The following is a 16,467-nucleotide window of genomic DNA, read 5'->3' as shown; positions in this document are numbered from 1 at the left end:
TTTCAAGGGTAGTCCCATATAAAGCATGTCTTAATGGTCTAATTATGATGTGAACACAGCATGTGCATTCATGATCAGAACAGCCTTCTCCAGGAAGAGCTGGAGCTGGTGGCCCAGCTGCAGCCATCCCCAGATTATCAAGGAACAAAGTTGGGTCCAGAAACACCCCAGGACTATGCACCTGCTTCTACAGGCAGAGTGCCCATTCAGAACAGGTTGGATACTTCTCCCCAGTTATGCACCTATCTACCAAAGATATCAGGTGCTGAGTAAATGGCACATGTTGATTTATGCAAGAGGTAGACTAGATGCATTAGAGCTCTCCAAACCCAAATGGAAAATGATGGGAGATTTTATTCAAGGGAGTCAAATAACACTACAACATGAATAGACCACAGTAAAAATAGTTTCGTAAGATATGCATGAGAAAGGTCGTTATCAGAGAATATGTTAAGCACTTGAATTAAGGATCATAGACATCGTTTTTAAAAGAACGATTTTAAAATTGCTTTGCTGGCTACAGACACAAAAAATCTTTTAAAACAAACCCATTATCCAGTGTACTTGAACAAACTCTGGCATAAAGGTAAGAGAATTGGCTTGCTGGCTCAGACGAAGGTACAACTAGCACAGTATCTTGTTCCAACTGTGGATAGCCACAAGTTCACAAGTAGAAGTTGAAGATACTGGCCTTCATTTCTTGTTTGTTCTCAATGTCTGATATTTGCCTCTGTTCATGTAGGTTTCATTTTCTTAATAATGGCCAATAGTCATTGGTAAACCTGTACTCCATGAATTCTCTTTCAAAACCATCTAAGTCAGGGTGGTCCAACTTTTGGCAGCTGGGGCAGCTGCATGACCCTGACAAGAACTCCCGACTAGGCGGACCTGGAAGGTATTGCTGGTGACGTGATGACCTCACTGCCAATTTATTCAGCGTACTGAAGTCATTTGGCAGGCTCAGTTGAAGGAGGCATCAGTAGGATGCCTCTGTGCATGCCAGATGACAAGAGGAAAAGGTTCCACTTTACAGAAGGCACACACAAGCAAGAGAAACAAGCTGCTTCTGCATATATCAATTTGCACAGATTGCAGGTCACAATAACCTACTCTGTATATATGATGCCATATCAACCATGTGCCAGAATAACTCAAAGGATCTGGGAGAAGCCCTTGAATCTTCAGAAAAGAAATTGATATTAAACATGATAATGAGCTCCAGCCAATCACTCCACTGACCACCATTTTCATACAAGGTCCTATTCCTAGAATATACAAGAATATACAATATACACTTAACCCATTACAAACCTCAGTCCATTTCAAAACTCGTTTCTGATGAAATCATTTTAGGTTATGATCCCAGGATCTCTTGATCCCTTGTGGATCTCCACCATAAGATAACTACAGAAAAATCACCTTGTGTTGGAAAAAGGCACTCCATAAATTATCACCAACAGTACAGGGGACCCAAAAAACATTCTGTGTATCCAAATCAAAGTCGTTGAGCCTAAACAGTTTTAAGTTGCAGACTTCCAAGTAAACAGGTAATTCCCAGGCAGCCTCTTCACAGGCAGTACTCTTCATCCACTTCTCCATTTGGTACTAAGAGCAGGATTTACAGTTTTCTGTTGGGTATTAATTACATCCGCAGCACTATTGACTAAGCAGTAATAAAGCAACAGCAATTCAGCACGTTTCCCAATTTAACCTGGGAAAGAAAAAGTTCTGGGTTGTTTTAGAACAGATTCATTCCCCCCCAACCAAAACAATAAATACACTGTGAGACAGGCAGGTCCAATCGTATTCAACTTTCCAGTGACAATGCATTTGCAATGCAGCTCAGAAGTAAGGGAACAGATGTTCCCTTAAGTTATGGAGGCCTTCTTGACTACCCCAATACTGCAGGATGCAGCACATGTCCCATTGGCCCAATGGGGCTAGAAAGCTGGATAGGACTGGGCCTTGAAACCAGGTAGACCAAGGTTTGAAGCCCTGGTCAGCCATGGAACTCAATAGGTACATTTGGCTCAGTCACTACAGTATTTCTAAGACAAAGGGCGTAATCCTAACCCCTTAGTGCTTTCCAGCACTGGCATAGCAGTGCCAAAGGGACATGTGCTGCATCCTGCAGTTGGGTGTCACTCACGGAGGCCTCCTCAAAGTAAGGGAATGTTTGTTCCCTTAACTCAGAGTTGCATTGCCCTTATGTCAGTGCTGGAAAGCACTGACATAAGGGGTTAGGATTGCGCCCTAAGGTTGTAATTCTAATTGCACTTTCCTGAGAGTAAGCCCCATTGAACAAAATAGAACTTAGTTCTGAGTAGAGCTGGTTAGGACCCTTGACTTGCATTAGTGCAAGTGCCTTGTGCCGGCCCAGGAAGGTCGCAAATGTGCCGTAAGAGAAGTGCCGGTCTGCGGAGGCCGACACAAGCCTCCATGTCAGCTTCCTCTGAGCAGCTTGTGTTGGCTTGGCTGCGCCAAAGCAAGACTGTGAGGTAGGCAGGGAGGAGGCGTTCTTGGACGTGGGAGGGTGGGCGGCGGGCAGCCCTGGGGGCGGGCAGGGAGCAGGAGGTGGGGTTGGGATCCAGCAGTTATGATGGATCCCAACCCCCGTTCCTGGAGAGAATGAAGCAGCTCCAAGCTGCTCTGCTCTCCTCAAACTTGCACCACCTCAAGAGGCCAGTCCAAGGAGACCTATAAGGGCCAGTGGTCCTTACCCAGAGGTAAGGGGAAATGTTTCCCCTTGCCTCTGGCTGACCTGCTTAAGGCCCCTATCCTGTGCGGGATACAGCGCAAGTCTCTTGGCTTGCCTGTTCCAGCATAGGATAGGATTGCACCCTAATCCACTCTAACTCACAAGCTGTTGTGAGGATAAAATTATGGTGGGAGAAAAACTACATAGACCTCTTGAGCAACTTGTAGGAACACTAAATAAAAAGAATGCACTAAATAAATTTTACTACTCATAGCTAATTGGTAGAGTATAAGTGCTGAATTCTCAATATCTCCACTTAAAAGGCCTTAAGCAGAAGGGCTGGGAAAGACAAGATCCCTTCTTGTGACTTTAGAGAGCTGCTGCCAATCAGTGTAAAGTATTGGACCTGAGAAACCAATGGCTGGACTCTGTTTAAGGCAGCTTCCTATGAACACATTCTTTTCTGAATCACACCCAACCACAGTTGTTACACTTAAGAGGATATTATTTTATTTCAGTAAAATATATTGGAAACATTTCCTGTAAAAGAATCAGGGTTCTCAATAAATTATTACTATTTACATTAGCAAATTTTGTTTTTCTATTAGCATACAAAAGAATACTGGAAGGTTCACCAGAACAGGGAGCTGTACCATATTCCACAGAGCTGGAAAAACAAATAATTACCAAATAACTTGGAATGTATTTTTTCCCTTCAATTCCTATATATAAATTCAGTTCATTAAATTATTAAAGGCAGGCATAGTTACACACAAATATGCTTGCTTTATTCATATCAGTTTTTACTGTAAAAAAAAAATAAAAACAAAAACCTGTCTCTTGGTTTTAACAGACATTCCCACTCCCTGGGAACTTCAGTTTGATAAGGGTTTTGGTCTGGAGGAGATCCCTACCCATACTCACAGAAAGACAATTCCCAGAGTTCCTTGGGGAGAAGAAATGATGATTACACATTATGTAGCTGCGCCTTTAGTAAAAAACCCTGTCATGAAGTGTGGCAAGTGAGCTATGAGAACATGTGCTTCGTTGTCCCATAAGCCAGAGCCAAAACAGGATAAGCACAGCCCTAGACAGAAGTTAAAAGGATTTAACGCCTACTTGCTATCACCCTCAACTGGCTCATGCTAATACAGAGGTCATACCACTGTCACTCTCTCCACATCTGTTCCACACTCAATGCCTGAGGGACTTTGAATCTGTTCCAATTCCTTCGAGACTTCTCACACTTTTCACACTTTTCGTTTGTCTAGTTCAGTAGATGCATCTCCATTTTGTCATCTTGTCCAGCTTGATACATGTTCAAAGATTATTTTGAGCAGATGGGAATAATTCATATGTACAAATAATAGGGGTATAGAGGGATTGGTGCCACAATCCAAATTTGGCAGACCACCATGCTCCGCAAGTTCACTGACTCCTATGCTAATGTTGACCTGTACTGCTAGAAATTACTGTGCCTCATACAAATCTGAGAGAGAAATCTATCATGGGGTCAAAGCATATTACTGATTATTTGAAAACAACTTATACAGTGCATGATTCCCTCCCTCCTTACCATGCACTATGAGCATGGATCTGCACTATCATGCTTTGACTCATCATGCCCACATTCCATATTCCACATTAAAGCTTGAGGAAAGAGGGAGATCACTCACCATGAGTAGACCTTCAACAACCTCCTTGTGGAGAATATAATCTGCTCTATCCCTTAGGGTCAAACGTATACACCACTCATGTACAACCACTTTAATAATGAGAACTGCTCACATTTCCTGGTTCAGAACAAAAAATAATAGCAGCAGAACCCTCAAAAATTCAGAGTGTCGAAAGACAATGAACGTGTCCCTCACTGGGATATAACTTGCTCATTTCCTTGATTGTTATTATTATTAATTATTATTATCTCAAGTGAGAAAGACAGGCCGTCATATGATTAAATAAAACCCCAGCCATAGAATAAGTTAAAGTAAGCAATCAATTTATGTGCATCTTTTCAGTAGGCACACATGATATAAGGCATCAGTTAATCTGGTATCCCTGATACCATGACACTTGCGATAAGATGTCACTCAGAGGCATAAAAAGAAAACTGGTCTCTGAACATAGGGGTCTTCCAATGAAAAAGGTTAAAAATATCATTATGGTTGGAGTCAATTCAAGGGAGGAGAAATGTAGATGGTCTTTGCAAATGTTACTGTATATCCGTGAAAACTGGTGCCACTGATTTTTCCACAACCACCAATGTTTTGTCCCTGTAGTGGCCGCTGCTGACTTTGCCAGATCACATATTTTCTTGAGTCAATTTCGCTCAAGGTGTTCTTGCTTCATTCCTTTGGGCAAAATGAATGTCTCTCAGTTAGGAAAGAGCTGCATCTTTACAAGGTGCCTTCAGGAGCCAGAGCAAAGAACCAAGCCGCTTCAAGAGATACAGATTTGTAGCTGTCCCTTCTCTGCCTTTCATCACACAGCTTCAACTTGCAGGACAAATGCATCCACTCTGTGGGGCAGTGGATGTCGCAAGTGAAGCTGTCTGTCAATGCCAGCCACGGAGTTCACTTGATAGTCTTAGTCCAAAATGTCTGTTTCAAAAGGAACCAGGTGGTAGTATGACAAGTTGGTGACATAAGCAGCTGGGTCATCACTGTCCTCTAGCTCAGAGGTAAAGTCACTAACATTCTCAAACCTAGAAGGAAAGAAACAAAGAACTCATACTTGTGTCTGATATGGTATATAGATAGAAGTATGCTTTTTCAGTTTTGTTTTTTCACAGATTTCGTTTTTTGATTAAAAAAAAGAAGGGCAAAAAGCGGTATGTGTTTTTATTTCAAGGACACATTTTAAAAATTATAATTATAAATTATAATCACTTTAAAAGTGTACTAGGTTGCATAGTGTCAGCAGATGCAGCCACACGCATGTAGAAGTGTTACAGAATGATTTTATTTTTTTGCAGATTTGTGTTTTATTTTTGTCTTTCACAAAAATTAGAACAGAAGCAATGATATCTGTTTTTATTTCGTTATCACCAAAACAAATTCATTTCTATGTATAGAACGGGCAAAATGTGCTTGGGAAAGAACACACACTTATGAAACAAAACTTCTGAGAACAGGGAGAAAAAATCCACTGGAAGACAATGTACCTATTTGAGAATAAATCTTCCAAAAGAAAACAGAAAAGAGACTGTTCTGGAAAAATATTACTTAGGCCAGAACTATATATACTTTGTGCCACAAGGATGGTGCCAAAAATGGCATCCCACTGTCAAATTCTTCTCTCCCCTGGATCTGAAACATGTAGGTACAGTGACCCAATGGCAGGAGTCTCCCCATCTCTGCCAGTGTTCCCAATTATGTTGCATGGGGAAAGGAAAATCTGCAATATGCCCTGCCATGGTATAAGTAAGGCTGCAATCCTATGCACACTTTCCTGGGAGCAAACCCAATGAATACAATGGGACTTCCTTCCAAGTAGACATGCATAGGATTGTGCTGCAAGTGTTCTTACATATGATGAACAAGGAGAAGAACTAGAGATAAGGTTGACATTGTTGATGGCATTACTGTGGCATGCGTAATGTGTTGTTCTGGCCTCAGAGCTTCCGTGGACAACGCTTATCCACACAAATCACCTCAAGACAGTAAACTGACGTAAAGACAAGACAGGCCATCACCAGGTGTAGGGCTCCACTTGAAGTGTTTTCTTAAAGCAAACTGTTTTTATGTTTTTTGGTTTGAGGCCAAATCAAACAAAATGTGCCGTGTGGTCAATCTCGTATAACCATGATTTATGAGACAACAGGAATGAAATATGTTTTCGGCATTCTCTGCCCCTCTTTTGCTGTGGCATTTACCTCTTGGGTTTCATTGCTCTTGCCATTTAAAACTCTCACTAGATTCGCAAACATCTCGCTAGACATGATATTAATAATTCTCTGAAGAGGAACCAAGTGGGCTGAGCTATAAATACTTTATTGTAGTGCTGGATCACTTCTGTTCTCCTGAACTAATCTTACTGCAGCAGCTAAAACATCAGGAAGGCTAAAGCCCCTGAGATAATTCAGTGTTCCATACACAGGAAGATAGAAATATCGCCATCTACTGGATTACAAACACTTCTTTCTGCAGTATGCTGGAAAGATTGGTTTGTTCCCTCCTAAATTAAAAATTAAGTTCACCCTCTAAAAATCTTGCAACAATGCAGGCTCTCTAAGCACAAGCAGGAGTTCCTGTTTACATGCCATTCTGATACATAGCTGGAGTATGATATCTATCTCTAAATTTCATCCACAGGAGCAGAGCTATCAGTGAGGTGCTTTGTAGTGGAATGTGGTTGCCTAAGGGTGCAATCCTAACCCCTTATGTCAGTGCTTTCCAGCATTGACATAAGGGCAATGCAGCTCTGAGGTAAGGGAACAAGCATTCCCTTACTTTGAGGAGGCCTCCGTGAGTGATACCCAACTGCAGGATGCAGCACATGTCCCATTGGCACCGCTATGCCAGTGCTGGAAAGCACTGGCAGAAGGGGTTAGGATTGCGCCCTAAGTGTCACAGACTCCCCTATAAATAGCTGACTGCCGGTCCTTCCACAGATGGAGATCCTTGCTCAGAATTACATGTACCCTGCCTGCAATGCTATGCAACAATCTCAGGACCTAACAGGATCCGACAGCTCAATTACTGATTCATTTTATAGCAATGTGCTTTGTTTAAATGTTTCTCTTACTTCTCCCCTCCTTCCCTTGTCTTCTAACTGTCTTGACTGATAGGGTGTTGGGGGTTTGTACATTACAATTATTTAAATCCTTGAAGAAACCGTTACCTGTAACCAAGTTATCTGAGTGACTTATCAATCACCTGCCATAACAGAACTTCCCAAGGATATTTGATGATGAAAATCAAACTGTCAACACAGCTGTCTAGTTTGATTTGATTGCTAAACTGCTCTCATAGGCACAAACTTCTATCATTAGAACACTGTCTGTAGTGGAAAGAAAAAAGTCTTTGCAGACAAAAAATAATATTGTTTTTAGCGCTATACTAATGCTAGCTCCAATTCACCATTATTAGCAGTGATGGGAACTCGAGTCAGGTAACTCGGACTTGAGTTGCGAAAATGTGTGTTTTTCAGTGATTCAGCGACTAGTGAGTTGCACATGTGGAAGACTCGGAAAAAGACTTGTTTCAGGGTACCCCTGACTCAGCACTCATCCCCACTCGAGTCTGCTGACTCGAGTCTGCCAGTGTCTGGGAGAGAAGGCTTACTGTTTTCGCCACGTGGAAAACCTTGTGGGCAAGGAAGCAGGAAAGAGTTAATGAATCAAGCAGGAGGGAGGGAGGCAGAAGTGAGCTCTTTTCCCCCATGTCTGATAAGAAGGAATGAATTGATGATCACTAGACAAAGGATGGGCATTCGGATATTTTTATTGGTTGAGAGAGGGAGAGCAGGAGGAGGAACCCAAGGGGGTTCTTGCCATACAATTGGCTACAAAAGCTGTGGGAGGCAAGAGAAAACTCTTTTGCCTGGTTCTGGTTTCAAACCTTATGGCTTCTTGGCTCTGTTGTTACTTGGGGGAAACAAGCCCCACTGAATGACTGGCTGCAGTGGGACTACTTCTGCATAGGGCTGCAATGATCAGGTTGGCCTGGTAAGCCTCCTAGCTGCTGCACGTGACCCTTCTCCCTCTTGCCGCTTCTGTCCCAGCTCCTGATCTGCTGCTGTAAGCTCTGATATGGAGCCACACAAGACACACCGCTGCTGAGCACTGCAGGATCACCAGCACAAATGGCCAGAGGCCCCACACATGAGATAATGGCGCACCCGGGCCACACTAGAGCAGGTTAGGTGATGGCAGGGGTTGGGTTATGGGTGGTACAGTGGAGGATCGGTGCAAGATGCAGATAGGCAGGGGGCGAGAGAGACCAGGAGGTGGATGATCTTGGTGGCAGTGCCACACACCAGGATCCTATCCCCCTTTCCCATCCCAGACCTGCCTGAGACTCCTGGGATTACCACTAGCTAAATAGGTTCAAGAAGACCCACTGAAGGTCAGGCAGCCTGCAGGGAGATAAGTAAAAATATTTTTACATTCCTCTCCTGGGGCATCTAGTGACAACCCCCCCCCCCATGATAAGATGCAGTACATGCCCTGTTGGTCCTGATGCACAAACTGGTGGGAGATAGAATTGGGCCGTTAATGCAGTGTTGTCTTATTGCAGGGGCAAAGGCCAACTCTCTTAGCTACACATCATAAAAGAAAATAATGAGTTCCTTAAGTTCCCACTTTGGGTGTTAATTTAGATTCAGAAACACAAATGACTCATGGTTCTGAAATCTCTGCTTATTACATATTTTGCATAATTCTTAAAAATGCCCAAAGTTGTAACTTTTAGAAGATCAAACACAGCATTTTACATAGCATTTTAACAGAACAAACAAAGGCATTGTTAAGTGAACACTGTTTAACTAGGGAAAGGCCTATGGAATTTCATAGGTGGGTGGTGGGCCCATCTCCCCCATTCCTTGTTCCATTTGCCCCTACTCCCTATATACCCCACCCCCACGCTTTTGCATACTTCTGCCCAATTCTACTTTTCCCCCTAATACTGACACCCCAATCTTGGCAATATGATCACCCCAATCCAGATTGGGTGATCTTGGCTCCAGATCACCCCAATCTTGGCAATATGACAAAAACGGACCCCTTTCCTCTCCTCTCTATTTTGGGTGAGGTGTGGGAAAGAGGCAATTAGTGCTCTTTTGAAATGAGTTTTCCAAACATCTGTTTCTTGGTCACAGTCAATGTGACACAAACAGAACACTGGGAACTGGCTTTTATATATGATGAGTCTGAGCACTGAAATATCATGCATACTTACAAATGTTCTGCTGAATCTACCTCCAAGTGCTTTTCCTTTCCATTCGGTATATTGTGATCAATAACAATTGTTTCAGTATTAGCTAAGCAAAACCCATTTGATCTCATGATTTCTGTGGAAAAAGGAATGACAAAAGTGAAATATTAAAAATAAAGGTTCATTCCAGAAAGGTGACAAGAAATGTGTGCCTACCGAACACATGGTGAAATTTCAAGAACAAGTTCAATTAAAAGATGCAGATTCTTTTAGAAAAGACTAGACATATATAGCTAAAAAGTGCAGATGCCATGGGTTCAAAGAAACCCGTGAATGACCCCTGAAGGTCTTAGCACAACATTAGGTTATGTCGCACCAGGTTACACATGAGCACAATTCCAATGTCACGCTTATATACTATGGAAGATTAATTGCCTTATGTGAGAGAGATGATGGAAGGAGACAGGCAAAGGCACCATTACACACCTGCTCCTGTTGTAATTTGGGAACAATGTGAGCTGCTTTGGGGATGATGAAAAAGAGGGATACAAAACAAACAAAACCATTTCTATATATACAGCCACCTTGGGTGCCCTTCGGGGAGAAAGGCGGAATACAAATCAAATCAAATCAATAAATCAATAAAATAAATAAATGTTTCTACAATCGGCTTTACAATGTTACAGGAATTTATGAATGTGGACTGTCCATGATTCTCAGGGTAACTGGCTACTTGTCAAATTCCTATAATTCTTAAACTTTTCTGCCAGCAATCTGTAGATAACAGCAATCTGTAGAGTCCCCATTCATACGCTTAGAATTGGATTTTATCAGCTGTTATCCTGTTTTTTTCTGAACAACATGGGGAGTGCAACTGACAACACTGATAGCTGCAGTGAGTCTGACAACCGGAGTGAAACTGACAGAGCTGACAGAGTCCCAAGTGAAACTGACAGCTACAGCAACAGAGAGGGAGCATTAATGTACTTATGAACAAAGCCTGGGAACAGAATGCATTCCTAAAAGGGGAGCTCCTATACTATGCAGTATTAAAACATTATCTGAACATGACTATATATTTTACTTGTGATCACATGAAGCCTGTGATCAGACTTGCAATGACTTGTGGTATTTTGTGAAAAAACTATGACAGAGTAGGCAAACTCAGTATTCAGTTAGTGTGGGAAGCTCAAGCTCTGTTGTCTTGAACAGTCTGCCAAATAACAGCAGACTTCAACCACAGATATGCAGTGAAGAAAAGGGAAACAAAAAGGCTCTCATGTAATTGTTTTACAATCCAGTGTCTTGGGCAAAAATAAGTTTCTCTAATTAGGCAGAGCATTTCAAAGCCAGAAATGAACCCATGGACTCGTAAAGATTTTGCCCATCAGTCAAAGTTATGTGACTATGCATATAATTTCTGTTACTTTTGCTTTTAAACAAATTTTCATTTTCTTTAATTGGACTTTACACTCCAGCACAATGACTCTTTCCCCCCCCCCCCGAATGGTGCAGCCGCGCAAATAAAGCACACACTGTACCCAGCAAGGAGGTTGCAGAGTGGGAGGCTTAAATCCCCTTTCCCCTCTGTAAGCCCCCACCCTGCAATGGGTCTCCTTGGACCTACCAAGGAGAGAAAGGGGATGGGGGTTGCAGAAATGGAAGATAGGATATGGCACACATCACTGCCTTCATGGATCAACGCAGCGTTGCTTCAGAGATATTACTGACGTAGGTCCAAGTTGACCCATTGAGGCTGCTGGGGCTTATCCTGAGGCAAGGAGACAAATGTTCTCTTACCCCAAGGAGGACTCCAGCAGTCAAAAGATCCCCACAGGGTGCAGCATAACTCATGCCAGTGCCACTGCATCACCGCGAGGGGATTTAGATTGGATTGGGCTGCCCCTTCTGATTAGAAATGCGCAAGATTGTACTGTTAGTAAAATAAGTACTCAACCTTTATGTGTTTCCCACCACAGCTCACATCAATCTGGGGTGGGTGACTTGGAATTTGAATTGGGAACAGATATGAGGAGAAAGGATTAACCCCCTTCTGAAATGCCAATTCAAATCCCTCCCCAGCTACTTCTAGGAGCAGAATAAATCCAGGCAAGGATATCCCATTCTACATGTGGTTTGTTGTTAAACAAAACCCTGAACTTAGCATGAGATGTAGAATACATCAGCTTTTCCTAGTACATCCTGGGGCATTTATTTGTGGCATCTCTGCATTAATAAAACAGCATTTATTGATGTGCACTCAAGGTGTACAGGTTCTACATTCAGGCTCATGACTTAATCAGCAAGAAAACTGCACTCTTCATGTTTTATTCATTATTGTGGCTCAATACAAAAAAGTGTCCAGAATGAGATTGTTCTCTTTATACAAACAATATTGGTAGGTCTAACCCTATCACACTTCTTAACACTTCTGAAAATTCTATTTAATAGAATCATGTTTCTCATGATTCAGTATCAGATCAGATAAAGAGGGAATTAAAAATCAAATAACTGAAAAGGGCTTGTAAAAAAGTAGACTATTAAATGAACCAAGAGAGTATAGGAGGAGCAAGAAATAAAACTTCCAAATTCAGTATGCAAGACATGGATACTATAGAGCAGTACTTCCCAAACTCCTACAAAGGAGCACTGTAAGTGTATGAAGAGGAGGGGCTGTGGCTGCACCGCGATCCCTAGGATTGTGCTGCTGCAGGGGATGGGAGGGTATTTTTTACTCACCAGCTTCCACCACCAGAGTCCTGGGGATTCTGGGGGTTCTAGAGCAGGGGTGTCAAACATAAGGCCCGGGGGCCGGATGCAGCCCCGGAAGCTTTTTATCCGGCCTTCAGGCTCTCAGCTGCTGAGCAGTGCTGAGGTGTTACTGCTGAAATAGCAGCCCACATGAAAATTGGGCTCTCCCATATCTTGAAATATAATCAAGATTTGCGTATTTTCTCTTCTGTCATTTGCAGTTAATGAGAACAAAGTACTGATTTCTGGTCATCAGCTGCTTAATGATGTCACTTTTTGGTTAATGACATCACTTAACAGCATCAGCAGGCATCCTGAATGCTAACTTCGGCCCTCTGTATGAAATGAGTTTGACACCCCTGTTCTAGAGAGCCATCTGCAGGGTTTCCCCACCTCCAAACAAGTTAAAAATAGAAAAAAAAACCCAGGCACTTCTGATTTTCACCACAAAACCAGAAGTGCCTTTTTTTCTATTTTGAACATGTTTGGAGGCGCGGGGAGCCCTCCAGAGAGCTCTCTGGACCCCCAGAGCCTTCAGGACTACAGCGCTGAAGGCTATAAAGGATGAGCAGCGCCCAAATAAATTTCAGAAGTATTTGGCAATAGTGAAAGGTACTGTCACAATCCCAACATGTGTTCAGTCTTCTATGTGACTATTCTGATCACCTATTATTTGCCCTAGGATCATTACAGGAAATTTGACTGCACTCATATTGGGGCAAACTAGATACGTCATCAGAGATAAATGAATGCATCTTTCAGTCCATTCCTATGCTGCTTGGTTAATGGTGGAACATGTATTGCACTGGTGGTAACTGCTTTATGGCTCTCGTAAAGCAGCCACCGCCAGTGTGTACTGCCTGGCCCCTGACTAACAGGCCAGATCAGCCTCCTGGGCACCAGCAGACAGCCAAAGATTCACTGCGTAAGGTAGTGCCAGCAGGGTAGAAGGAACAGGGCAGGGGGAGGCAAGGGGGTAGGGCAGAACTGGAGAGCAGTGTGAGGGACATGGTGGCGACAGGAGCAGGGAGGAGGGTGGATTGGGCCCAGGAAAGAGGTGGGTTTGGCGGTAGTGGCACCCACTGAATCCTAACCCCCTTCCAGTGTCTGATCCACCTGCAGCTATTGAGCTGGCAGAGATCCAAGTTGACCCACAGTGGGTTAACATTTTAGTCTACAAATGTTCTCTTAACCTGAGCAGGCATCCAGTGGCCAAAACTCTCCTGTGGGATACAGCGGTAGCTGCGCTAGCACCACTGCATGGTTGTGCAGGGAGTTAGGATTGGGCTGTTTGATGTCTTTGTGTGTGTGTTAAAAGCAGCAGCAAGTATGGGGTTGATTTGGATCAGGGGTCTGGTACAGGAGGGGGGAATTTAAACTCTTTCCACTTACACCAGTTGTCCAAAGCAAAAGTGCTCCCCCCCCCCCCAGCATCCTATTGCATTTTTTTCCTTTTGGGCTAATAATAGCTGTGGGGACAATTAAATTGAGGAACAGTGCTGCAACCCCCTTCACGCTTCAACTCTGATCCAAACTGGGATCCCATGATTGTTTTCAACAACAACAAAAGTAGCAACCTCAACAAAGGATGTTAGAAATGCATTCCTGTATCTCCAGTGTTATGTCTAATCTAACTCAACTAACACCTACAGGAGACTGATATAACAGATTAATGGCCTATCTATTCAAGTTTCATGACTCCAATAGTAACCAGTTTCAGAGAAAACAAGATCATAGAAAACAATGCTGTGATGCCCACTTTTGAAATGAGATCCTTCCAGCGACACATTAAGGAAGCTAAGCAGGGTCAGGCCTGGTTAGTACTTGGATGGGAGACCACCTGGGAATACCGGGTGCTGTAGGCTTATACCATAGTCTTTCGAGACTGAAGGTTGCCAACCAACCTATGCACACTTACCTGGGAGTAAGCCACAATTAACATTATGGGGTTTACATCTGAGCAAACATGCATAAGATTGCATGGTTAGAAAAGAAGATGACAGAGAGAAAGGAACTCTCTTTTTGTATCATACAGTTGAGGAGGGGAAAAAATTATATTAACTATTTGGTTAATGAATCTTACCTGATATTTTAACTGGACTTTGAAAGCTTGGCTGAATTTTATGGACGTTATCATTTTTTAACACCTGATCTAAAGGAGATCTTTCGAAGAAGGTGAGAACAACTTCAGATCTAGAGTACTGGAGAAAAAGAATGAAAAAGATAAGTACAGTAGTAAGAAATAATCCCATCTAGATCTAATTTTTTGAATCACACTAGATAGGATGCTGGCAGTTTGGGGTGTTTAAATATGGGGCTGTCCTACTGCACAATCCTATGCATGTTTCTTCAAAAGTTATTCTCATTGTGCTCATTGGAGCTTGCTCCCATATAAGTGTTATAGGCCTGCACTGTAAATCTCATAGAAAGAGGGGTGTGGAGGGAGGACTGATTTTAAAAGCAGAAGAACCAAATGGGTGAGGGGAACTGAACCCTGCACACACCTGCTACATCTTCCTGCAACCCCTCTCTCCCAACACTTTTTACTCAGTTGAGCATAATTCTGGTATGGCATCAATACTGAGGAGAAAAGCATTCTGGGAAGGAAAGTATGTGCAGGCTGTTGCCTAAATGCTGCTTTCCTATGAGGGAGCCACACATGAACCAACTAGAGCTCAAAGTGAGAACCACAGGGTCTAAGACTAGGGCTTAACCTATTGAGGTACCAAAGTGTGTACTAGTTCAGGCCCCAGAACCTCCTTCAGATGCAACAGAGTGTGCAATGTCAGCCTCTGTGATTGACAGACAATATGGATTTTTTTGGACTGGGCTTATAGAAATTCTAGAAGCCTGAATTTCTGCCCTTGCACGGTCAACAGAGCAGTATCTTCTATTGTTTTTCAGGCTCCAGCTTCTAGCACAAGACACTAACCCCAGGAAGCCTGAGCTGGAGAACACACACCACAAATAGCTCTGCATTGACCCCTGTGGGCATTTGGGCCACTAGGCTTCCCCATTTTCTCTGGCCTTAGCATCTTTGAGTTGAAATGATGACCTGGTATATTCTAAGATGAGAAGATGGGTCAAAGGATGAGCATGTAGCTTGTGTTTTACTAACTGATTTGCCAGTGAATGAGTGTATGGCTCAGCTGTCCTGTGGCCTACTATGATGGGAGTGCGATATTATAATCTTTTTTAATAGAGGCCTTCTATGGCTCTCATCTGAGCCTGTACTGTGATGATCTATTAATTAATACGACTACATCATTATGTAACACAGTTGTAGCTTTGGTGGTAAACACCTTGATTATACCAGTATGTAATTTTGTTTGATTTGTTGTTTGAACCAGGTGATCATTTGTGGAGAGTCGCTGATCCAGTCAAGAAAATGATAAGAAAGATTCAGGGCTGCTTACATGGAGAAATATTTCTTAGACAACTTGCACAGTGTTCCAGCTTAGAACACTAAGCTTAGAACAGCTAAGAAATATTTCTCCATGTAAGCAACCCTGAATCTTTCTTATCATTTTCTTGACATTCAAAAAACCTGCCAGCCCACAGTAGAGGAATAACACCCTGATGGGATTATTCCTGAGGCTAAATTAATGGATTTCTACTTCTACATCAGTGCCTCTCACCTGGCAGTTAACAAAGGGAAAGCCAGTAAGTTGGTGGTGTTCATAGAGATTTCAGAGAATTTCACTGAGGCATTGCATCTAACCGACTTACCTTCCAGGGCATATTTATAATATTATTGAGAAGCTTCTCTACTTCGTTTAGCCTGGCTTCTATGTCGTGAGACTCTTTAATTGTGATGAGTCCTGGAAATAAAGGAGAAAGTCTGTAAGGCCATTTGGAAAAAACGAAAATCAAAACAAAACACCATCTTATGTAGGAAATGCTTTAAATTAATTTTCTTCATTTATTTACATTTAATCCTGAATTTGTCCTGAAGACTGCAAGTGAATAAGAACAGATTAAGAGACGATTGTGAAAAGCAGCTCCAATGCTTTCCCAGCTTAGTTTTGCCTGACCTCCAAGATGACAATCCAAAATTTAACAGAAAGACTTTAGATCACTGGTTCCCAAGCTATGACCCAGGGCTCCCCGTGGAGCCACGGAAACCAGTCAGGGGAGCCAAGG

At 42.7% G+C, this 16,467-nt stretch overlaps 1 protein-coding gene across 1 annotated transcript in view; it reads right to left on the bottom strand.

Annotated features, from left to right (window-relative positions):
• Positions 1-3,182: 3,182 nt before the first annotated feature.
• The window catches only part of PXDC1 (PX domain containing 1), a 34,844-nt gene continuing 21,559 nt past the window's right edge, over positions 3,183-16,467 (bottom strand). Inside the window, exons 2-5 of the mRNA XM_066624379.1 lie at positions 16,054-16,145; positions 14,408-14,525; positions 9,598-9,709; positions 3,183-5,402 (exon numbers count right to left, since the gene is read on the bottom strand). Coding sequence (XP_066480476.1) covers positions 5,285-5,402; positions 9,598-9,709; positions 14,408-14,525; positions 16,054-16,145 — 440 coding nt within the window. The 3' untranslated portion in view covers positions 3,183-5,284. The remainder of the gene's footprint in view (positions 5,403-9,597; positions 9,710-14,407; positions 14,526-16,053; positions 16,146-16,467) is intronic.

Source organism: Tiliqua scincoides, chromosome 4, assembly GCF_035046505.1.
Source record: "Tiliqua scincoides isolate rTilSci1 chromosome 4, rTilSci1.hap2, whole genome shotgun sequence".
NCBI classification, from domain to species: Eukaryota; Metazoa; Chordata; class Lepidosauria; order Squamata; family Scincidae; genus Tiliqua; species Tiliqua scincoides.
Note: the sequence above shows the minus strand (reverse complement) of the source record. Positions and strands in the feature narration are given on the sequence as shown.